Below are 25,247 nucleotides of genomic sequence, written 5' to 3' on the forward strand. Positions count from 1 at the left end.
TGGACCACAGTGTCTATTTTATATCTATATCTACATATATCTCAACATTAACATGCCACTGAGTTCAAGTAGGATGGAGTATGTGGGAGGCTTTATGCTAGTGACTTCCAATCTTCTGTGACTGCCATGTTCCCAGTTACTGACAGGCTGCATCTCCCCACAGGACAAATACACTGGGCCAGCCTTATCCAAGCCACACGTACCTTTTTGCACATGCTGATCTGCATAACAGCGTAGCTTATAAGTGCCTCCTTCAAATCATGATTCTTCTGCTCTTTAAACCGTTCAATGTCAGCCCAGGCACTTTTCACAAAGTCTCTGAAATTAAAAGCAATTATTTCTGTTAGAAAGTGTTAGACAGTGTTGCACCCCCAGCTCTGGACACTCAGCAGAGAAGCTATGTATGACAGAGTGCTCCATCTTTCAGTCAGTAAATCCAGTCCTGCAATTATTATGCATCCCTCAGTGTCCTCATTTTACAACTGGCACTACCTAATTCCCCACCTTCTTTTTAAGGTTTTTAACCTAGAGAATCAGTTTCACAGGATACATTAGGATGTTCGTTTGGTTTGGTGTTTTTTCCTGAGGAAGCATCACTGCCATAGAACTAGCATAAGTCAGAATATACTTTTTTCCTCCAGATTCTGCTGGTGTAACTAATTATCTCTATGCCAACATTCAGCACACAACACTGCGTGTTTCTCCTTCAATTGTCAAGCCAGAATCTTCATGTCTTCAGCATGAAAACTCACTTGTTGTCAGGATGTGAGACAGTCAAGCACAATCAACATTTACAAAGTAAATTTAACTTGGACAATTAATTCACTTCAGAAATTAATTGTGCTGGTTTGGTGATGTGTAGTCAGGTCTCCTTAACTAAAATGGAGGCATGTATCTGTAATTCATACTTTGATTCGTGCTGGACTAGCATTCACTCGGAAATTGCTTCCAGAGCTACAAAAGCACATCTCCAATACATCTGCCAAAATTATTAAGATACTGCATTTACTGAATGTCTTGTTGTTTTGAACTAGTCATGAACTAGTCTTATCTTTCCAGCTCTAATGCTAACATATCAGGAGATACCACGTTTACCCTTTGTGTTATATGACAGACATGCTTTGACAAAATCCCATTGCTTTAAGAACTTTTGTTCCTATTTTTCATTTTTGCATACCTAAAGAAAATTTCATTAGAGTACCAAGAAGCAGTTACTCAAACACAACACCCCAGACCTTCTAATCTCTTTCAAACAGGAGTAAGGTGTCCCCCATATGAGAAGCTGCAGAATATGGGCTCAGGACCCTTATACATAAACCAAACTGAATACTGTATTTGAAGCAAATCAGCTTTTGAGTCTCAGCCTATTCAGCTGCAGACCTCCAAGCCCACCTGCTAAATATATTACTAGTGGAACATAAAAGCATGCAAGTCAGCTATTAGAGTGGGCTCAGGAACTGGGAAAGTCATCAGGTTTTACATAAGCCATTCACTCAGACCAGAAGCTAACTGCATGTACTGCACTTTATTTCACAACTTGCAGCTGACAGGAGCTTTTATAGACAGCTCATAAACACCAAGAATATATTAAAAACACTTATAAAATGCAAACACCTTCAAGAGCATCCAGTCAAGGACTTTTGCTAAGACAAGCCCTGTGTTTTCTTTGAAACAGTCAAGCCCACTTACCTGCCCTCCAGATTTTTAGACTTCAGTTGCTCTTCTCCTTCCTGTATCTGCTCTTCTAGAACCTTTATCTTGGCCTCCCTCTGCTCAGGGGTCTCTTGCCCAAAGAGCTTGCTGGTCATCCCCTTCAGGGAGAAGGTTCTCACAGTCTACAAAAAACAAGGATACTCTAGGTTTGGGATTCCTGAGCACAGCCACAGGACATCAGGTGACATTTATCAGCATTTGTGCTTATTTGGCTGATTATTTGCTTTAACTTCCATTTCATTAAATGATAAATAGCTCTGGTGACTCAGGTTAGACTAAGCAAAGCGGGGGGGGAGGTAATTTGATGTTCAAATGCTTTAAGGCTGACAAGGGTGAACTTTCAGAGCAGCCTTCCTAGTGAAGTAGGAAAGAAACAAAGAGAAACAAAAGCCATAAAGGTGTTCCATAAAGAGCACCAATAGATCCAAGAGCAACATTAAAAATTCTAAAACTGTCAGTTACCATTTTCAGATAATATTTTAGGTAATGTTATCTCCCATATAAAATGGGCTAACACAACATATCAATAACACCCACTGTTCAAAAGGCAAAGGAAGCCTTTCAGAATTCCCAAAATTTTCATCTTTAGGCTAGAGCTGTCTGTGTTATTCTGTTCCAGTCATATTTACTGCAACTCTTTACTTGCTCAGTATTCAATAAAAGAAGTTTGGCACAAACAGCTTATGTCACCAAGAACCAAGTTACTTTAAACCTCACGTCTCCAGCTCACATGATACCACTTCTCAAAAGCAGCAGCCAGCATGCTGGTGCCATTTCAATATCATTCTAAGTAACTTGGCTCAAGCAAAAAATAAATTCAAAAAGAGGCATCTTGGAGAAGAAAGTGGAAAAAGACTCACTCCTGTTGCCAGCTCCTCACACTGCTGTTTCTTAGATGTTAAGTCCTGTGCAGCCATTTCCAAATCATATTGCATTAGTTCATGCTTCCTGCAAACTGCCCTGAAAAGTAAGTAATGAAAGATCTGTCACTTAATACTTTGCTTTGCTACATTTCCCTCCATTTACACTTTACAAATAGCATCATGTTTTGTTTGTTTTTGACAGGAAGCACCTCCAGTTATTCATCTAGCCCAAATTCAACAGCTCTATCACAGACTCCATAACTCTGCAAATGCCATAGTTAAACAAGCTTGGATCAAAGTATAAATAAAGTTCTTGGTACAGCAGCATTCTTCTCCTCTTTTTAGACTCATTCTGAGATACACTCAGCAATACAAGCCCTACCATCTCCTTAAGGACACCACTGTAAAATAGCTTAATTCAAAATACATTACAGAAATATCACAGCTTTAACAAAAGATACCTGGAGATGGTACCTGTCACAGCAGCAATCTATCAGTCAATCATAAAATTCATCACATTTTCTTTTTTAAACAATGAAACAAGAAACTGTTTCTAGATTCATACAGTGCCTTTCATCTGGAAAAGAGGAGTTTCCTCTGACCACCTGCAGTAAGTCCCAGTCCTGTGTGGGCTGATGATGCTACATCCGTACTCCACAGCCAGAGGCACATTCATCTCCCAGAAGAGGCTACCAGTGCTCCAGGTTCCCACACAGCAGCCCTCACACTTGCCAACCCAATCCTTTACTGGACCTCTCCAAGAGGTTCAGAGCCAGCCCTTGCAAAGCACAATAGCTTTAGGTACAGTCTTACAGTATAAAGCAATTTGCTTTTTTGTCCATGCTTGTAAGGGGTGACTGACAAAGACTAACATAAAACAAACCAAAAAGTTGGTATTTAACTGTGTAACACTGTGCAGCCGATGGAAGTTATACTGGGCACTTTGAAAGCTCCGGGGATTTATAAGGGCTGGAGCAGCTCTGTTTGGCCCATCGCATTTGAACGCTGGAGCTCTTAGCACATTGGGGCACTATCACACCAAAAGCCAAGGAAACAGTGGAACCAAAGGAATAAATAGCATTTTCTCCCATAGTATACAGATTTTAACATTTCTGTCTTTTCACTTCTGATCAGACCAGCTCTAATTTGTACTGCCACTCACACAGCAATCAAATACAAGTAAGCAGTATAAGAAACAAGAACATGGAGACTCCACAACACTGAAATTTTCCCTTCTCAGAGAACACAAGAGGATAACAGACTAAATGAAACATCAGCACCACATTAGAGAAAAGGACTACAGCTTCCTTTTGAGCTTAGACTTCTGCACATACCGCAGTGCTTCTGCATAGAAGAGATATTCCTTCAGCTGATCTGCATAGTGTTCCTCTTCTTCCAGTATGTCATCAATAGAAGCTGCATATCTAGTGAAAAACAGCCACAGTTAAATGTAAAGCTGATTAATTTAACCTTTAAGGATACACACCCAGTAACAAGGGAGACCTGTTTGACAGAAACACCCATGGACAAACAGCAAAGAGCTTCCAAACTTGCAAAAAGGTTTTTTCCTTTGTTTTTAATTAAACTCTGAATCAGCTAATGTCAACATGCCCGTGGGCCTGCTTCTTTGGTTGTTACTACAATGAATCTTTCAACAAATACAAAACCTATCGTAAGTCTCCTGCTGAAGAGGAGGCAGCTTTTGTTACAGGAAAAAAAAAACCCCAATTTATTCCTTTTCTTCAGTAGACAGTCAATAGGCAGCACCAAGACAAAAAAAAGACATAGTGCAGAAGGAATCCTTCAAGGCTGAAAGCACTAAGGCCCAGGAATGCGAACATCACACCTTCTGAGAAGCAGAGGCTGCTTTCATGGCTCATTATTCAGCATGAGTACAAGATAACTCACAGAGGCGCCCTGAACACCACAACATTAAGTCCCTTCAGCTCCTTCAAAGTCTATAGCTTTGTCTACTGTGTAAGTCAAACATATTAATTCAGAGCAACAGGAATTTTAACCCTCTTTTTAGGGAGAAATCTGAAGTACAAGGGCTTGGACCAAATCTGCAGCTCTTGCATTCAGTAAGAGTTTTGTTATTTAGACTGATATCTCCTACAAATGGCAAAAAGCACTTTATTTTTCTAGTTGATACTGCTTATTTGACAGTATTTAGTATGTTTGTGCTGATCAAGGTGACTGTCTGGGACACATTTGCAGGGACAGGCCTACAGCTAAGAGGTAACTGCTCATCTCACTTGGCACAGGTACAGAAATCAGATTCCGCTTTAGCCCAGCACTCAGGGCATGTGCCACTGGAGATAACCAGGATGAATGACATCCCACACAAATACTTTCATCTATTCTGCTAACTCAGTCTGGATTCTCAGCTATGTGGCAATCTCTCACACATCTGCAGGCTCTCTGAAGTGAGCATATGTCCATTCTTCTCTAGCAACCAGCACAATGTGACCCAAATGCTAATTATGGTACCTCTTGGCTTTCAAGTTTTTGCAAAATCTTTGCATTCTTCCTTTTCCTGGAGAGGATATGCCTCTCCAGTAACTGGCTCTATGGAAGAAGTGGCAGAGTCTCAAGCTGAAAGGGAACTGGTAACATGAATTTGGGAAGCTTGAAATTATGATGAGTTGTTTTGATGCTCTGTGAAATCAAAGACATGGCACATCCAGGAAAAGCCCTATCAAGGCTCTTGGTGATGAATAAATATAACATATGAAGTGGTCAGCAACAGCAGACCAGTTTAAGTAGAAGGGATAAAAGAACAGAGAGAACAAGAATTCACACCATGAATCAAAAGAATAAGTTAAAACTGTTGAAAAATACACTTGTTCCGAAAAAACCCTGCAGCCACACAGGTCATAAATGGCTTACCCTATTTTAAGTTCTGCAGTGCAGTAATTTTAGTATAGTGGTTAGATTTCTCAGGGCAGCAGATGGACTACATTTCATTTTCAAGTAAAATCTAAGTTTAGAGCAGTGCTAGAGCTCATCTGTGGCAGATCACTCTCAGAAAAAAAAAACCAAAACCAAACAACCAAAAAATCTCACCAAACAAAATGCTACCTTACCTAGACAGGTTTTTAAACTGAGTTTAATTTGGAAAAAAAAATATTACTAAGACAAGCTACATTTCTGACTGCCTAACTTAGGTAAACTAGGAAAAGTGTTAAAGAGAAACATTGCAGTAACTTCTAAAGGCACCTGACATGTTCTCACTCTTTGTGTAAGCTGTCAACTAAACCTTTGTTTTGGTTTAGACTGGTTCAATATATAATGACAGTCTAGTTGATGCAGAGATAAAGGGTCACTCATTAATGGAAAAAAGGACAGAAGTCAAAGGTCTGGCATTATTTTCTTTCATCTTTTAAGTGCTAGTTATAGCCATTCACTCCAACTTTCTCAGCATACTCTGTCACTTTAGCAAGCCTCATCTTGTAACACAGCCCACACCCAGAGAAGCTTTGGGATGTCTTCTCCAAACATTTAGCAGTTATAGATCATACTAACCAATAACAACTCAAAAGCTTAAATAAACATCTAGTAAAGACTACAGCATATGGGGCAGATAGAGAATAATTAAATTAGTTTTGAAGTTTAACATCTATATTAGGCAACCTTCTAGAAGTAGCTTTATGTTGCAATAAATTCCTGCCTGATATTATGGGAATGGTAACTGAACTGGTAAGTTGTACTTTAAAGAGATCATAGATATGAACCTTATTGGTAGGAGACCACATGGGTCACTGAATGAGTTCCTGAATCTCACAACTGCTGCTTCCTGCTTAGTTGTCATCACTGAGGGATTACTGTTGTACAAGAGTGCCAGAGCAGAGGAGATGACAATGAAAGCTTCATGCAGTGGTTAAAATTACCCAGAATAGCAGTTACCCACTGCTATTACTCTGGATCTTTAAGCCCTAACTGTGTTACAGACAGAAATATAAATATTATGAGTGTGTGAGAAGGTTCGACCTCCCAATTGAGAAGTGAGACAAGTTTCTTTTAATTGGTTATGCATTTCCAGGTGTTTGACATCATGGCGTGGTGTATCTGAACCACTGAAAACCTACTTGCAATTCCTTAACTCCACTATATTATACCAAGTTTTCATAATCTCTTCAATTCCTGCCTGCCGCAGAAGGTGCTTAACACCGTATTCCACCCCTACTTCAATTATTTTTCTTCTGAAAGCAGAGTGCATTCTCCATTGCTTTATTCTCACCAGAGCCCTCTGCCTTGAAAATATTACAGCTTTTCTTGGATGGAAGCCACCCCATGAGCCAAAACACAGAAATGTGAATAAATTATTCAGAGGGGGTCAAATTCTTAAAGATTTGATAAAACCAGAATTACTCTGAAGAAGATGAGGGCATGGCTCTTCAAACCCTTCCACTTGACAAGGCCAGTAACAATTGACAACCTGTTAACTTGACAACACCAATAACAATCAGGCAGCAGTACATATGTAAATCTGTCCTATAAACTAAACCTGAGAATTTTATTTCCACACCAATTACACCTTATTGGTAAAAATATTGCATGAAGTGTCAAACACCTTCCATCTCTTGCTGGAGTTGTTACTTATCTGTTGTGTGGGATCACAGAAGAGGAATCAGAGTGGTAAGAAATGCTGTTTCACTTGCTATATATGACTACCTGAAAAGCAGAAGTCATGAGCCTAGAATACCACTTCTGTGAGCACTCTCAAGTGCTAGACTCTTATTTTGAAGGCTGTGCTTCACATACTCTGCCAAATGACTCTAAAGATGCAAAGAGAGGATTCTTTATTATATCCAGTCACTGTTTGTTTCAAGAATCCACTGGAGTTTTGGTGCCGATTAATTAAATTTCTTAACTCCCTGTAATTAAGTCCAAATCTGTGTACCATCTACTGCATGGTACAAAATGCTGCTATCAAAACCAAATGGATCTCATCAGGTCTGCAGTACATTAAAGTTGTATTCCACCAGTTTCTGGCATAGTAGCTTAAAAAAAAAAACTGGAAGGATTCCAAACACTTCTAAGATTTCAAAATAATAATAAAAAAAGAAACCCCTCTGGTTCTCCTGAGGCTTTTTGAGCTACTTAATACAGTACATAGATGCTAAAACTGTGCCTGCATCCAAGTCACAGGAACACCGTATACTTAAAAACAATGCACCCCCAACTTTCTCGGTACTCATATGTACTTTGGGGTTGAGGGAAAAGAGAGGAAAGAGGGAGAGTTCCACATCTGGCTTACATCAAACTATCAGATATTCAGTCAGTACTTACACATCCATGTGGTGGCCAGCACTCTGCAACCCATCCCCCATCTCCTTTTCTATTGCACTCCACTCACTGTAGGAAAAACAAATGAGAAACAACATCACACATGAAGGGTAAGGGAAGTTAATAAGCTGCATCCTGTATAGTTTCTTTCCAGGTGACACCTGAATGGAAACTGCCTCCAAGTTAGACTTGGTCAAACTGTTTTCTTTCTTTAAGGAACAGCACTGACAATGTGACAAGGCCATTTATGGCACTCTGTAATACAAACAATTGTCCCTAAACTCATCATCACAAATATACGTAGTTTGGGATGGGTTTTGAGCATAATCTTGTTTAAATAGCTGAAACTCTATTTAAAACAAAATCAAACAAACAAAACCAAACCACCTAGCACTTAATATAAATGGGACAATGACAATGATAAACTTTCTGAAAGAGATTTTGGTCTCGCCAAGAAGAAACTAAGCTTTCCAGATTTACAGGATATCAGATAGAAGCCTCTCATTCCAAAAACCAAAGGGTGGGATTTGACTTCTGTAAGCATTTTACTTCTCCTGAAACTATTTGATATATGTAGCTTTATGTTTTCATAGTAGACTGCTGTTTAGTTCTAGTCATGAAAAAAATACCTACTTGCAATTGTCTCAACTACCTATTTACATTAGGGGGATTATTTACATAAAGAAAGAAAGAGAGCTACAAAAAAGATAGCAACAGACTTGTTCTGGACATCTTGGTATGTACACTGCCATTTTAATTGTGTTCTTAGCTTTGAGAAACCTTATGAGAATTCTTAGTTACAAGAATTACACCCACAACTCCTTTTACAACGAAAAAAGAGGTTCCCCTTATATTTCACATGATTTATGTGTAATGCATCTATTCTGTCCTTCACTTTTTCATACACATTCCACTCTGCTGATGTTGATATTTGTTTGTCTTTGTGTTATTACAGAACTGCACCTAATTTCATTTAAAAAACCCCAATGAGAAAGACATCTGCAATCCATTAACCCAGAGAATTAAATTTAGCACTTGAACAGTGTGTAGAAGCAGGAGGTTTCCCTTAACCAGAAGTTTAGATTCTTGAATTCTCCAGTGAGATGGAAAACTTGAGCATGCAATTCCCTCATATAAATCAAAAAAATTATTGGCAAATTCACTTACAAAAGATACTAAAATTGGATAGATATAATTGTTGACTTTTATCCATTAAAAGGACCTAGAAGCTTTTCAGAGACAACTGCATGAAGAACAGTGAGTTACTTTCTGAAGAAACAAAATGCCAACGCAGCAGCAGAAGGCCCGAAGATCTGGCATACAAAGCAAAGCTGAAGTCTTCCACTAGAGACTAAGCTCAGCAGATCCAGAGATCTCTGCATGCAGCACAGAAATCTCATTAGCACTACAATACAGAGTTTTTCAAGATAGACAATGAAATGTTTCAGATATACTTTTCAAAAGCATAAAAACATAACCAAGAAATTCCCTTCTCTCTCCCCATAACTGTCTTATGTATGTATTTCAAAACTGGATGAACTCTTACCTGAATACTCTTCCGTAGTTGCCATGGACTTTATAGACACCATAAAGCCGGTCTGCTACCCTCTAAAACATTTTAGAGACAGGTTTTGGTCATCAACATTAAGTGTAATTGCCTTGTGAAAACCCACATGCACAATCCAAGTTAAAGCCCTAATGTTCTTACACAGGTAAACAAGATTAGGCCTAAATCTAACCTAAGCCACTACTGAAAGGAAAAAAAAAAAAAATCAACAGCTTTAAGTCCTGGAAGACTGAAGTCACAATCAAGGCTATGTTGAAAATTAGCATTTCAAATCTATCTTTGGAAGTGCTCATTGATAGGATATGTCTGTGGAGACCATAATCAAGTTCCTTTCAGTTTTTGATAACCAAATATAAGGCATTCTTCATCCAAATAATGCCAAATTTATGCACACACTTGTTTATTTAATTTAGAGATGGCAAGCCAGAAGTCCATCTTGACATCAAGATTGTAGGGAAATCTTTAGTAAAATTCTAACAAGTGATCTGATTTTTCCACCCAGCTGAGTGAACTGAGGGAAAGGAAATGAGCTATCCATTGCAGAACTCATTGCTCAAGCTAGAGGTCATTTCAGCTGCTTGGAGTGCCAGTATCTGCTGCAGCCAGCACTACAAAGCTGGCAAAACCTCAGAAAAAAAGACACGTGTACACTCTGAAGTGGGAGTTGCAATCCAGACAATGCCCTTGCAATCATGATGTACCAAAGAATGAGAGTGAAGTTCTGCAAGAGCTACCATTATTATTATTATTATGTCTGTCACAGCAGTAGTAAAAAGGAAACAAACAAATTGCCCAACAGATCTCACACACACAACCCTGAGAAAACAGGACTGTCTGTAGAACACCACTCTTCAGAGTGATTAATTCTTTCAAGAACCTGAGTTTAGCAGGGCAATCCATTACCTCTCTGCCGCACAGGTCCATCAAAAATTAAATCCCTGTTGAACATACTAAAAAGAAGTTATCATGCTCTCATTATTGGAATTTAAATTTCCTATTACCTTTTTGTGTCTTTAAAAAAATAACAACCTTCCACTCTCAACCCACAGAGTATCTTAATGCACAACATAATTGTTGCCATCATTAAAAAGACTATTATTCATTGCAGATCAATGAACAAGCCAAAAAAGAAAACACATACTGGAAAGCATAAAGGATTCATACTACAAGCTCAGGAAAACAATTTATTATATGTCTGACCAGAAAACTGTGTTGAGGCCCTTCCCAAACCAAACATCCAGCAAAAGTAACTTGTCTGCTGAGCAGAGAGAAGCAGACACCTCAGTCCTCTTTAAAATACCTCCCTGTGGTACGTGACCATCACAGGACAGGGCCGATTAGCAACATGCACTGTCAACTCAACCATCATATCTGGAACTCTTTCCCCCTCCCTAATCTCTACAAAGTCAGTGCCCTCACCTCTTGCTGTCTCCTGCTCCACACTCCAGAGACAGACTCCCTCAGGCAAAACCGCCCTTATTCTAGAATACATATACCACTTCTCTTGACTAAACAAGAAATACTGCCTTATAAATAAATCATACTATTTGTCACGACACACATGGGAAATACTTACAGCTCTGACTCGCAGAAGGTGTGATATGACGGACTGCAGTTCATCGCTGTAGTGTTTTAGCTCAGTAAATCTCCTAGGAGCAGGAAACAGATAGTACATCATTAGCCATCATGAAAGCAAGCTTTCACAGCATGCACAATAGAGCCACAGCCCTGCGGCCAGCGAGATGGAGCCTGGGCTGGGTTGGAGTGCAATTAGCTGAAGACTCCTGAAGAAGTGACTGCTGAGTTTGATTTCCCCAAAGTGAACAAACACCCCAACACTTGCATGTCTGCTGGTTTTCTAAATGCAAATGTTGAAGGCTCAGATCAAATTAAGAGATAAAATTCTATGAAATGAAAGTAGTTAGCTGAAGTTATTACATCACTGGTTTGTTGTTTGGGTTTTATAATGGGATTTACAAAAGCAAGGGTTAGTGAATATGAAAGCTTCAAATAAAAACAAAGCCAAAATCTGCTGAAGCATATTTCTTAATAAAAGCATGTTTGCATTTCTGACCTGACAAAGATACTTCACTTTCAAGTTGCCTCTATCCAGTTTTGGGCACAGCTTTTCAGGGATTCAAGGAAGCATGCACAATTCCAATTCCCCTAAGGCTAATCCTTGTACAGTAACATTACATGTGAAATCCTACTGAGACTGGTACCTGCACAGGAGCCATGTATGGCTGAAGGCCATCAAATCACTACACCTCAACAAGGTACCAGACAGGGAAGCCACTGCAAGCGACATGTGCACACTGCTGGCTTGTCACTTCTGGAGAAGAGGCATTTTATCAGCCAGCCCAGTTAGGTTTCAAAGGCAATTTAAACTGACACCTTTAGCTCTTGCTAATAACAAAGGTGAATCGTTTGCCACAGCTTTGCTACTGACAGGTAACCAATTAAACCACAGCAACAGCCTCTTGTGTGCACATAAATCCTCCCTACTACAAACAAGTCTAGCTCATGACCTACTTTGGTACACAAGAATGTATTTATTTCATCCAGATGGGAAGCCAGAAACAGCTTTACCTAAATGACTAAACAACGACCTGAAAATAAACACAGAAGAATGCAACTAGAATTAAGGAACTGGAGACTGAGATTAGTGTTTCAGGTTGATGTTCAAGAATGAAAAAAAATTTCATCCCTCCTCCCACCACAGGCACACAGTCAAGCTTTGTATTTCAGAATAGCTTGTACCCAAGAGGTCTTACTGAAATGAGTCGGGTCACTTGTTTTGGGTGACCAAGTATGAAATTCCAGGGTTTTTCATTTAACACTTCTTCCTCCCCTGCCAGGAAGTCTTCCCGTAAAATATTCCCATTCTTACATTCAAGAAGTAGAAGCTTTGTTATGACTTCTAATATTTTTGATTTCCAATAAGCAATTTTTATAGTATTATGACACACACACACAGGGTTAAAGTACATAAAAAGATTTAAAAGTTAGCAGAGAAACTGTATGGGGAAAAAGAAATGTAGTTGCTGATCTGCATAGTGGGATTTAGAGAGCAATCTTTTCAGTTTACACTTCATAAAATATGCACCAGGGCTGCATGTCAGACAGCTGCAGACACGTACAGTGAAGATATTTGAAATAATTGAAGTAAAAACAAAAGATTAAAAAGTATGCCTCCAGCTCAGGAAGACTCCCCTTTCCACTCCAGAAATTTATAATGGGAAGTTTTATTTATCCTGTTTTGCCACAAGAAATCTTTTAGGAATGCTGTACTCCCTGAAGGCAAGAGTCAGGAACCTAGGAGGACTTTCAGTATCCTGGCCTCCAGCAGCAATACATCTTCTCCCAGACCAATTCCTCCTTAATTAAAAAAATAATTTTTAAAAATTACTACTTCAGAATCAAGCTCTCTTCTATTTTGTCTCATAAAAGCATAAACCAAAGTGCTGCTATTTTTTTCCCAGTCTTCTGTAAAAATTGATAAATTTACAAATATAAGTTTCAGGAAAAACTGTTTTTAAGAGACTGGTGGTGTTGCAGATCAAAAGTTTATTTCTCAAGTATTTGCTTAAATCCTACTCATTGCTCATGTAAAATAAAGTTACATAATTATAAAGTAATTTCCAAACAGAGCTCAGGGATGTTTACTTTCCAGTGTATCCTAAGAGTAGAAGTGTAAAACAAGACACAGTTTCAGCACTCAGTAATTGAGGCTTTTTTAACTAGCACTTTTCACTTGGTTTTACTGGTTCTGCAACGTTACCAACAGCCTAGATACTTAACTGAGCTATTAAATAGAACTTGAGACGCAAATGAAGGACTGCTTGGGTCACATTGGTGTAGGAACACCAGAAGGTCTCTCAAAAATATCTATTATGATACAGGCAAAGAAAAAATTTTCCTTTACAGTAGACAACATTGCAAAGTAAGTTGTTTACTCTGTGCATTTTACACAGCAGTACTCCTCCCTGCATCAGGGAGTGGCAGTGCCATTCTCCTGTTTTGTGAAGGGAGATACTACAAGAACAGAACTCTTCACTAAAAAACAAGCCACTTGTCTGAATAACCAGACAAAAAATCCCCAGAGAGCTACTCTAAAAAAAAAAAAAACTGCCTTAGGAAAGAATTTAGTATTCTCTAAAGAAATCTTTCACCAAAAACCAAAAGCTATGGTTTTGATTAAAGCCCAGAGAGAGAAAGAAAGGATGAGTGCCATGAGGCCAAATCAGAGAGGTCTGCAGTAGATAAAAATTCACCTCTGAGTACCAGAATACCATATTTTTATCACCATTTAATTCCACCATTGAAACTATAAATTGCTTCCCACAGGAGAAGGTTTAGTTTTCAGTCTACCTTTGACCTCAAAGAGCAGCCTTGTTTCAGCTGCATGAAGCTGCTCACGTTGCCAAGCTGAAGGCTGCAGCTCCATGGCACCGCAAGGCAATCCCAGCTGGGAGCTGCAGCTCTTCCTCGCCTGTACCTCCGCTGGCCCAGGAACCCGAAAGCCTACACTCCACACAGCAGTCACACCTTTTGTTTCAGCAAGGTGAGCTTGCTGAACCACTTCACCAGCCAGCCACACAAAAGCACCAAAGGTAAAGCAGAGAGGCCAGGCATCACATTCCAGGCAGCTCAAGCACAAGTGTGCTGGGCAGAGCAAGGCACTGTCCCTCCTGTTAGAGCCACACATGCTACAGTGAAAGGCAAACAAACAACTTCTGCTCATCAGTTATTTATTAAACAATTTGTATCCCCAAGTTCAATTTGGAAGTTATGTAGCTGGCAGAATACAACAGAAAACATGTGCCATCTCTCAAGTGGCTCTACCAAGGCACACACACTCAAGGACTGTTTTTGTTACAAGCCCTTTGCTCATGTTTTCCTTGTATTAACTCTTTTCCTGCTTTTTAACAAGCTACTTCTCACAACAGCTTTGCTTTCTGAAACATTGTTACCTCAAAAGATAACAAGGATGCTCCTTAAACAGTCTTGCCCACCTGTGCCTACAGTCAGACTTCTGGCAGTTTCCCTGCTGTGAGAGCAGGAAAAGATAACTCCTACTGGCCACAGAGGAAGATGACTGAGGATGAAGCAGTCAAACAAGGGACCATTTTCACCTGCAGATATAGAGAATTGCTGTCTTCCAATCTCATTCGTGAATGTTAGCCTTTATATTAAACCCTGGCTAAAAGCTTCCTGGCCACCAGAGAAGGCCCTAAAAACAAGCACGATAAAAAAGGAGAGACTGGACCAATTCACAGGTTAAGTCTTTGAAGAGGTTCAGAAAGGTATGTACCCTCTAACACCGTTAATACAATACCCACAGATCCTATGGAAGTACAAAAGGAACAGACAACAGAAAGCAGTCCAGCACAGCATCCCCTAGGGCCACTGCTGGAGAGCAGGTGCAGCCAGAAGGGCACTTTGCACAGGTCTCCATGGCCTGTGGATGGCAAACAGCAACACCTCTTGGCCCCATTGCTGCACACTGATGCTTCTAACTACTGCATAAGTAGAAATTCCCATTTTACCCTTCCCACATCATCAAGGGTGTGATGAACCTCCCACTATACACACTTACAATTCTGAGCAGTTTTTCCATCCAGCAGACTGCTCTAGTGCCTGTCCCAGAGCTCTGTGAACCACAACAGAGCTGAACTGACCTCTGGACTTCCAATAGCATCTGTGAAAATTGGCAGCTTGGAGAGAACTATGAACTGCAACACCAGGGTGCATGCATCCAGAACTGTACACTAGCAGACTTTTGGAAAGACCTACTATCAATCTGTACTCTGTTCATGCCTGAAAAGATTTCCTGAAAACAAATATTAAGAGGTTCTTTTTCTGAGTCTGGTTTTGGGGGGGGTGGGTTTGTCCCTTTGTGTTAGTCTAGCTAAAATGGAATACTTGTTTTACATAAAGTGATGGAATTTTTCTGAATGTTTCCTGCTTTTAGAAGCAGGATTTATCAAATCTTTTCACACTACCTCTTTACTGAGCTTCTGTTAAGATTTGAAGTGCAGAAAGATAATTTTTCTTTTCTGAATTTATACTAAAGAGATAGAATATTCTGTCACCTGAAGTAATAGCTGTAACTGAAAAAGGGAAAGGGAGGGAAGAAGGATGTGGAATCTTACTTGTCTGGGTTTTTCACTCTGAATGTTGCATTAAGAGCTTTTAATCTGGAATCTGCCTGAAAAAGGGGAAAAAAAGCTTTGTTAATTTAATGCAATTAAATTTCAGTGACAAAAAAAAATCTCAGCCTTCTGGCAGTACCATTATAAAAAAGTCCTGCCTTCATGGAGTATTTAAATCTTCAAACATTGAACAAGTTGACACCAGCTGCCCTGAATGTCAGATATTTTTATTAAAAAGTCAAAAAACTAAGCTATTTTTGTGAATATGATGTAAACAGTAACCACTAAAATAAAGCTGGTATAATCCACATCCCACAAAAATAGCCCCTTCTTAAAATGCTGCACAAATCATGGAGTTAAGATACACAACCCCACATTCTTTTTAGATGAAGCAATTAGGTAACTTAAGACCATATGGACAAGCTATTTTATATTTTTCAAACCAAATAAAACCAGTGGTAGAGTGACCTCTATATGCTCTTTATTACCAGGAACAGTTCCCCAGTGAAATCAAAATCTTATATATGGTGTTCTCTTATTTTATGACTTGCTTTACAGAAAATATGTAATTTGTATATCAGAATAGAGGCCTTTTTAATGCAATGTTCTTCTCTATAGTAGAGCATATATAAATCTCTACAGAATAAAGTTCAATACCTAATTAAAAAGCTAATTGACTGGTTTCGTTTTTGAGATGTTGGTTTACCAATTACTGCAACAGTAGTATTGAACATTTCTAAGGAGATGGAGGGGATTTTTTCCAATTTATTGAATATTAAACTGCGCAATGGGTATTTACTCCTAATAAGACACCAACAGATGAGAGAGCCCAGCCTCATCCACAGAGGTCCACATCATTACAACTCTTCATTTCTATAATGCATTTTACACACAGCTCGCTCAGGGCTCATCTATACTAAAGAAAAACTCCAATTGTGGGTAAATGGCTGGAGTTTACTTTTGATCAAAACATCCTTCTCTTCAGTAAAAGGAAAATAAATCAGCACACCTTGCAAGGCGTAGAGATTTCCTATAGTGTACCCCTTTAGCTAACAGGCTGTGCCACAGCTGCAAGCAGTAAGTTACTTCAGCAGTACTTGTTAGTGCTGGTGTAAGACAAAAGAATATTTTGTGCCCTGTTACAGAAAACTCAGAGCTTGAAGAGCTATTTTGAACTTGTCAGTGAAGAGAACACAGTGTTTTCCCAAAACAAGGAGAGAGTCCTTCCTTTGGGGCCCTTGCAACAGCCTCTACAGATAAGACTGGCACAGTCTGAGACTCTTTCACCTCCCACTGCATTTGGGCTGAGTAGAAGATGCCCCAAACAGCCTGGAGAAAAGGAGGCTCAGGGGAGACCTTACTGCTCTCCACAATTACCTGAAAAGAGGTTGTAGTGAGGTGGAGGTTGGTCTCTTCTCCCACATAACAAGCAATAGGACAAAGTTGCATCAGGGGAAGTTCAGATTGGATGCTAGGAAAAAATCTCTTCACCAAAAGGATTATCAGGCTGCCCACAGAAGTGATGGAGTCACCATCCCTGGATGTGTTTAAGAGATATGCTGATGTGGCACTCCAGGTCATGGTTTAGTGGTGGACTGGTAGCAGAGTCAGGTTAACTTTAGCTGTTCTTCCAATGACCAAACCACCAAAACAAAATATAACCCACAAACCAAAAGGTAAGGGAACAAAACCCTCCACATTAAGGCTGACTAATATTAGGAGAAAGCAGGTTCATTGCCACCACTGCGTGTGACACCTCTCTAAGAATATCTTGCAAAGGGAAGACAAGGCAGCATGGGGAAGCATGTCCCAGATAGCACAAGAAACACAAAACACTGCAGGAGCTCTAAGTCCCAACCTTTATGCTTATTCAGAGCACTTCTGAGGCTTGTACAGTCTCGAATCTCCACTGCTATACCCCAACAAGTCAATACACAAGCCAGTTACATTTTGGGTTGTTCACAAACACCTGCAGGTACTCCTCACACATTCTCACAGTACAAACATCATCTAGATACACTGACATTATCAGAGTCCTTCCCTCTAAGCAGCTATTTCACAAAACACTGTATTTATGTTGAAACAGCAGGCACCAAAGCCATTTGAGTCTGTTGGGGCAGCATGCACATCCAACAGCTTTACACTTGGAAAGGACCACTTCCTACCCTACAGTTACAGGACAACTTTTCGTCTTTTGTCACAGGCACACGCAGTGCTCTGAAGGAAGAGTTCAGTAAATTCACACAAGCACTGTCAGGCAGGAAGCATGAGCCTGACAATGCTCAACCATGTCATTAGAGCTATTTCCTTCTTGCCAGTTGTAGCACAGTAACTCTCACACACCACTTCTGAGCATTTACACCAGAGTTAGGCTTCTTGAGAAACATCTGTCCAATCTTAGAATTGATTTAAGAGTAATACGCACAAGCATTTTAGAGAAGAACCACCTATCAAATGAGGTACAGCTGAGGAGTTTTCAGACAGTTAATGCCTACTATGATCCTATAATCATTTATGTAAACTAAAGAGAGATGGGAATTTTCTCTTTCCTACAGGAAGGGTTAAAATCCCAAGTGACAAATCCCTTAAATATAAAATTAAGTGCTGGGATTGGGAAGGAGGAAAGGCATGATTTAATGATACAGCTGGCAGAATAAACAAAGTCTCCAACATCAACATTCAGCTACAGCATGCTACACTGCATTAATTCCTAATTTAAATTTTAGTTAGAGGGTTCAAACCCTCTCAGACAAAAGACACATCCTGCTTAAATGCAGCAGAGGCAGCAGAAACATAAACAAATGGTCTGATTCTAGTCTAAAACATGCACTAAATAGAAGTTTTCCTTCCAGTGTAGTGCTAAGTATTGAGGGTTTATATTTCAGATGTAGAATAAAGGGAAGATTCTTTTCACCAGGCTTTTGAAAAAGTTATTTTTCTTTCCTAAGGAAACTGGAACTGTAAAAGGGAAAACATACACAATCAAATCTAGAGGGAAAACAAGACTTGCTCATCTCTCATTTAATCTACAATGTGGTTTCAGGGAGGCAAATATTCTCAGCACTCTGCTATGAGTTTTCTTCCATAAACACACTACTGTGTGCTCTCCTGAAAACACCCTGCCAGTACAAACTTTCTGAATTCCTATGAGTGTATGCAGCTTCAGAGTTTTACGTTGTTTGCACTATGAATACTAGGAGTATGCAAACCCAGCTGTGATGGAAGAGAATTATTGTCAACTTAAGTTATCAACAGTAAGTGTCAGTATCAAAGCCCCTTGGACACTGAGGATAAGAGCACCAGGGATTTTCTTTAGCTCTCAGTATTTAGAATAATTCTTCATAATCCACCTAGTTTTCAGTTGTGATTTCATGAGAGCAGATCACATTACAATGAAACAAAAAGCTCAGTATTTGTCCCCATACAGTAATTCTTCCAGACACAGCCCAGCAATCTATCAGCTTCTCAGATTCTTGACCTGTACAGACACACGACCTTTGATCATTTATTCCTGCAAGTCTTCCACCAGTTTACCCAGCCATGAACTCGCTGATGTCAATGGGGATAGGATTACTTCAAGACATATTCTGTTAAACAGTTAAGGGGCACCAAATCCATCTGTCTTAGTCCCTTTCACCAACTGCTCCTTGCAAAGAAGTCCTACAATTCAGACCTCTTTGCTTACCCTTTTTTGACACCTTGCACCTCTTACCAGACTAAATCTGACACCCACCTTCAAAAATGCTAAACTAAACTGAAACACAAAAACCCACTGGTATGGCCTCAAGTTCATTACTTTTAAAGCTTATAAGGATCATACTTCTACATTACCAGCAGAATTACATAGGCACATAACAAGCCTGCTAGAGAACTTAACTGCAATCCTACCTATCACATGCCAAGAACATGGTTTTTGTAATAACAAGTAATCATAAAGAAATGCCTTTAACCCATTCTTACAGCAAACATCCTTTCATAAATAGCCTAAAACATGTTTGCTGGAGTATGTCTGTGTCACAGCGCATGAGACAAACAATTACAGTAATTACCTTCAACTGAAATCCAGTCTCATTCACCATTTCTTTCCATCCACCTTCCTAAAAATACAGGAGAAGAATGTTCAGTTAGAGTGATTTAAGAGTGCTGCAGCTTTTGCAAGCCCCCACGAAAGCCTGTATCAAAGGAGCTTCTCCAGTATGCCTGGCTTCTGCCTCAGTTACCCTCCCTATGTCTTTTCAAGAATATGGGTTAAGAATAGCCAATCATTATGTTGTGCTTACATACTAATCTCCCCACAAAAACTCTCTTCTCTTCAGTATTTAATTACCTCAATCTATTGGCCAGGGGCAGAAGCCACACAGCTTTGTCTAAAGATGTAGCTTAGGTCTTTAGAGAGAAGAGTAGCTATCATCTGTTGCCTATGAGATTACCAGCACCTCCAAGGGCCTGTGTGGCTCAAGGCAGAGAGCAGACAACACACAGGTGACAACAGTTTGCAGTGCACATGCCATCACCCAGCTCAGGTGTACTGGCTGATTTTCCACTATTTTCAGGTCCCATACATTGGTTCACCTACACGCTGTACTGTGCCGTGGCAAACACAGCTGCTCAGTCCAGTATTTGGGAATCTCTCATCCAAGCACAGAAAAAAGAACCATCCAGTATCTCCTAAAGTTGAAAGCTGCAGAATGAAATGCTTCAGCTCACAACTGGACCACAACTTTCATGACAGCGTATTGTACTGGTTTTGGACCACAACACATGAATGGATCATGATCCAAACCACAAGGCTGAAGAAACCATGGATATCCAAAGAGTGAATTGGAAGCCAGTGCTGTCTCTGCAGTCAGCAGTATAGCACACTCACTAGTTCAGCTTTAGTCCTATAGAAGCTTTTCCAACCAGCATGCATTAGGTTCACAAAAGGCTGTTCCAAAGAGGTGGAAATTCTCTCTTAGGAGCCTTACAACTCCACTGGAAAAAAGTCGTAAGGTACATTAGAAGGGCAACTGTACAACTGCAGTGTGCTGTTAAGAAGCTTTTAGCTGGACAAGCCTTTTCCACCTCAAGTTTATTCACATTGTCTACCCTTCCTCCTGACATAGAACAAGCTATGGGTCAATAGAAAGGAAGAAGATCAAAAGGACATTATCTTAAATAAATAATCACTAAATAATGTATTTAGAAATAACTTTACTATACCTGCGTTAAAAATGCATAGAAGATTTTGTCTTGGCAAAGAACAGGATGTGAAGCCACACGTAACAAGAAGTTTTCCAAACCAATTCTTCTTCTTTCCACAAAATCTGGATCCATATTATCTGCTGATAGCTTATGCCAAACAAAGTCAGCCTAGTTAAACAGAAGAGTGTCAAGAGTAAATTAAAAAACAAACAAAACAAAGCAAGCCACAGTTCCGGTTTCCTTACCCTTTTTTCTGGCAAAGGTGGAACAACAATATGTGGGTAGGTAACTGACAAATAATTCCTCAGCAACTCAAATTCACTGTAACGTCGCCACAGGGAGTCCACAGGGGCACATTGTCCCTCGCTCTGGGACTCAACAGCTCTGAAAGATAAAGCAGCAGATTTGAACATTAGTGAGCTACCACCTACTCCCTCAAACCATCAGTGCAATTATAGCAAAGGCCCCAGGAATAGTAGTGATTACTGCAGGACTTGACCATAACCTAAAGCAACCTTAATTAATTTCATGTCTACATACTTAATTTAAAAATATTTATAGTTTCTGCCTGATAGCACTCAAATTTTCTAGGAACACAGGAAAAGTCAACACACTTACACATCAAAAACAAACAGGTGGGTCACAATTAAGTAAAGAGTCACACATGTGACTTAGTCTGCACCATTATAGAAACAGCCCAATTTCTCTTGAAACAGTGTTAGGTTCAAAGTCAGTAAAATTTCATGAGTACCTGAAGGATACAGAGTATTGTAAGAAGAAATTTACTATTCAGTGGGAAAGTCTGCACTTCAAAGGACAAAAACTGTCTTGCATACAACAGTTGATACAGTTACAAATATAACTTTTAAAATACTAAGATATTTTAAAGGATATTTTTAGAAAAAGAGCAAATTTCAAAGCACTTCTAATTTTCCTTTTGTTCAAAGTGACATATTTAAGGACAAAAAAATGTAACAAACTAGCCAGAGCAAATGGGTACAAATAGATGCATCTCAAAAATTCGTTGAAGACTTAAAACCAACATCACCTATCAAGGTAATAAAGGATTTTATGTTACTATAAAAGGAGAAATCATTGAATATTGTAGGATTGGAAAGTAATACAAAAACTTGACGAGAAAAATAATTTTTCATACAAGACATTCAAAGCAACAGAATCATAAATCAAAAAATCAGTATCATAAAATAAGCATTGGGTAGTAACACTTCTTGGCAGTTAGTATTTGCCAGAATACAGAGAGAGAATTCACACAAGGCACTTAACAGAAAACAGTGATGTCTTTATCTACTTTAGTTCTTCATTGAAGTGACTAATTAGCATACAAAGCACTGGTATAAACCTACATGGAACAGTATTGACTGCTGAGTTTGGAAGGCACCTCTGCATGTCTGTGATCCAACTCCCTTGCTCAAAGCAGGCTGTTCTGAGCCACATCCAGCTGGGTTTTGAGTATCTCCAAGGACAGCGACTCTATCACCACACTCAGCAACCCATTCCCATGTTTGATTAACCTCACAATAAAGAGGGTTTCTTACTTTTAAATGAAATTTCCCATGTTTGAATTTGTAGCCACTGCCTTTTGCCCTCTCTCTGCATGACAGGAGTCTGACTCCATCTTCTTTACCTCTCCACCAGATATTGATCCACAACTGCTAAAATCAGCTGTCTCTTGCACAGGCTGAACAAGACCATCTCTCTCAGACTCTCCAATCAGAGGTCAGACAATCCAAGTCCATAATCATCCTCATGGCCCTTCACTGGACTTGCTTCACTAAGTCCACATGCTTCTGGTGCTGGAGAACTCAGAACTGGGCACAATAAGTTATGAACTACAATTAAGTTACTCATGTGGTACTTAGTAGAATAGAGTGCTACATTCTTTTTTCCAGCAAAAGTCAGGCTTTACAGTTCCTGAATTCATAAGAACATTCTGAAGTTTTAAAACATCTAAGTAATACACAAATTATTGATAATTTTAAGCTATTCTTAACCTACAAGGTTGGATTTCTAATGATCTAACTGAAAAACAATCCCACTCCAAAGCGGCCCCAATTATTTGATACATTTAAACAAAATACAAAATGCCTCTATTTGTGAACTCTCATTAGAGAGGAACAGTCTTGCTATATACTTTGGTTTAGTTACATCTTAAGGTGGAAATGATATCACATAGAAGAATGCAAAAGATACTTTTTTAACTTAGTAAGCTGGAACATTTTTTATGTATCTACCCATGCCTTGGAGAAAGAACATTTATTCCAGCTGACTGAATTTTTAGGGAAAAAGAAACTTCACAACTAAGAAGAAAACAGGATAAATTCATAGCATTTAACACAAACTGCTAGAGATTAAAACTATTTGAGAGCGACTCAAGAGAAAAAGGCAAGCACACTGCTGACAGCCACTATTCACACCGCCAGCATCCTGCAGAATTCTTCCCTATTAGAGTATTTTCATTCAATGAAGCTGCACCTGCAAATACTGAGTTCTGAACAGGGTAAGCTCAGCCTAGCCTGCAATGACAGGCTGTGAAGCATTCCTCCCCACACTAACTGCTGCACCATTTAAATATTTCAAGAACACTTCGGCTCAAAGCAGGTATCTAGTGATTGAACTATTGATGAGTAGAGGTAAATTTGAATAGATAAGGAATTGAGCTACTATGCCTCAAAAGATGAATTGTTTAGTCGAAAGCTGAAGGCACAAACATTGCATTCCTAGAGGAGAAACTCCCAGCAGGTTTGGTAAACAACCTGGCCATTCAAGACACATGAAAGTACTTCAGAATTACAGATTCTTTTTATCTTCAGCTTCAGCAGCCTACCAACCAGCTGTGCTGATTTACACCATGGGATTCAAGAGCACTACTTTCACATGGGTTATCATCACCCCTTAATCAAGACTGCTACCATCCATGCATGATAATATTATGGGGACCCTGCCTGAGAACAGGCTGCAAAAGCAAACATAAGCAAGAAGGCAAGAAAAACACAGGTCAGGACTGTCCTGAGAACCCAGCCACATCCCAGGAGGACCCATCTGTGCTGCAGATACAGATGGTGCTGTGCCAGCCTTCTGACAGGAGAATGGTCCACTCTAAATTATGCTTTTAATGCTCTGAAATTGTTTTGCAGAGTTAATTAGAAAGTAGGAGCAGCAAAGACCATGTTGAGCCTTAACTGCCAAAAAAAAAGAAGCTCTTTCTAAACATGCCTGCTTATCAGCTTTCTATTTGTTACAATTAATAAGAACCCATCAGTTATTTTAAAAAACCCATAGTAGTAACATCTCAGTCTACACACATTAAGCAGAAAACTAAATATTAATCAAAAATTTTAAAAGGTCACTTGGGAGCATAGCACTTCAGCAAGAAAGGACCACAGCTTTATAGAGAAGCCTAGTCCTACATCAGCACAAACCACTACCTTGTTACTTGAAATTTTATGCCCGCACAGGGCCTCAAGAACTCCAGGAGGAAGGAAGCAGACTGCCAGACCAGTTCATACCACTCACTGCATCTTTCCTGCCCACACTGAAGACACTAAGGAAGTTTACTACATCTAAAGCCTACTGTCAATTTATTCTGACAAAGCAGATCTGTGGACAACACAGGCTTTCCTCAGTCTAAGTTAATCATGCTTTACAACCCTTGTGAGGGACACAAAACCTCACACTATACCCTGAAGAAAAAGATTAAATTACTACCAGAGGATCTTGAAGGTCAAACCTGCCTGTGTAGTTTATTCTTTTTTAACTAGACAGCATCTGATACAACTCCTCACTGTAGTCTGTGTTAAGCAGCCTGACATTATTCTCATCTCAGATCATACTTGTTTCCTTTATTCTAACATGCATTTATTCTCACTGTCTCAGAAGTGCAAACACTGCCTTTTACAGCTTTTATCTTCATCAGAAGGGCACCTATGTAGCACCTAACAAAGAAACCATGCTTCTTTAATTAATTTGCTTGAATACATTTAAGACATTTTGAAATTATTAATATCAGTTTCAGATTCCCCCTTACACCCAGGCTCACAGTAAAGCTCCCAGATTGTGCTTTCTAGAGCACACAACGCTGCAGAGCTGGGTAAAGGAGGGGAGCAGCAAAGTTCTTTGCAAAGCTGCGGTGGGAAAGCATTGCACAGCCCTCAGTTAGGAGCCTGTGTCAGCACCATTACCTTTTAAATGAGGTAATAAGAGTTTGAAACTGCACGGATGGATTTGGGACAAGCAACCAAGATGAGAGAAATCTTTTTTTTAATCACACCAAAAATGTCTCCACCTGGTTACATATGAGGTCATAAAATACCACCAATTACAAGAGCATTTCTCCCCAGGAACACCATTTCAGAACGGAAGTAGAAATCCACAAAGGCACTCATTACACTTAATACCTTCATTACCATCTAATTTTTTAGACCACATTATGAACTCCCCCATTAAATGCAAGTATTG

The 25,247-nt window shown here is 39.5% G+C and overlaps 1 protein-coding gene across 3 annotated transcripts in view; it reads right to left on the reverse strand.

Annotated features, from left to right (window-relative positions):
• The window catches only part of SNX4 (sorting nexin 4), a 53,422-nt gene that overhangs the window by 22,500 nt on the left and 5,675 nt on the right, over positions 1-25,247 (reverse strand). For 2 of the 3 annotated variants that reach the window (XM_082285082.1, XM_082285081.1), the window contains exons 3-13: positions 21,017-21,155; positions 20,790-20,939; positions 19,637-19,684; positions 15,588-15,643; positions 11,009-11,081; positions 9,412-9,473; positions 7,869-7,934; positions 3,911-4,000; positions 2,574-2,673; positions 1,690-1,835; positions 204-318 (exon numbers count right to left, since the gene is read on the reverse strand). In XM_082285082.1, the coding sequence (XP_082141208.1) occupies positions 204-318; positions 1,690-1,835; positions 2,574-2,673; positions 3,911-4,000; positions 7,869-7,934; positions 9,412-9,473; positions 11,009-11,081; positions 15,588-15,643; positions 19,637-19,684; positions 20,790-20,939; positions 21,017-21,155 (1,045 nt within the window). The remainder of the gene's footprint in view (positions 1-203; positions 319-1,689; positions 1,836-2,573; positions 2,674-3,910; positions 4,001-7,868; positions 7,935-9,411; positions 9,474-11,008; positions 11,082-15,587; positions 15,644-19,636; positions 19,685-20,789; positions 20,940-21,016; positions 21,156-25,247) is intronic. The other variant, XM_082285083.1, reaches the window with a different exon arrangement.

The sequence above is a fragment of the Coloeus monedula genome, assembly GCF_965178545.1.
Source record: "Coloeus monedula genome assembly, chromosome: 7".
In the NCBI taxonomy this organism is placed as follows: Eukaryota; Metazoa; Chordata; class Aves; order Passeriformes; family Corvidae; genus Coloeus; species Coloeus monedula.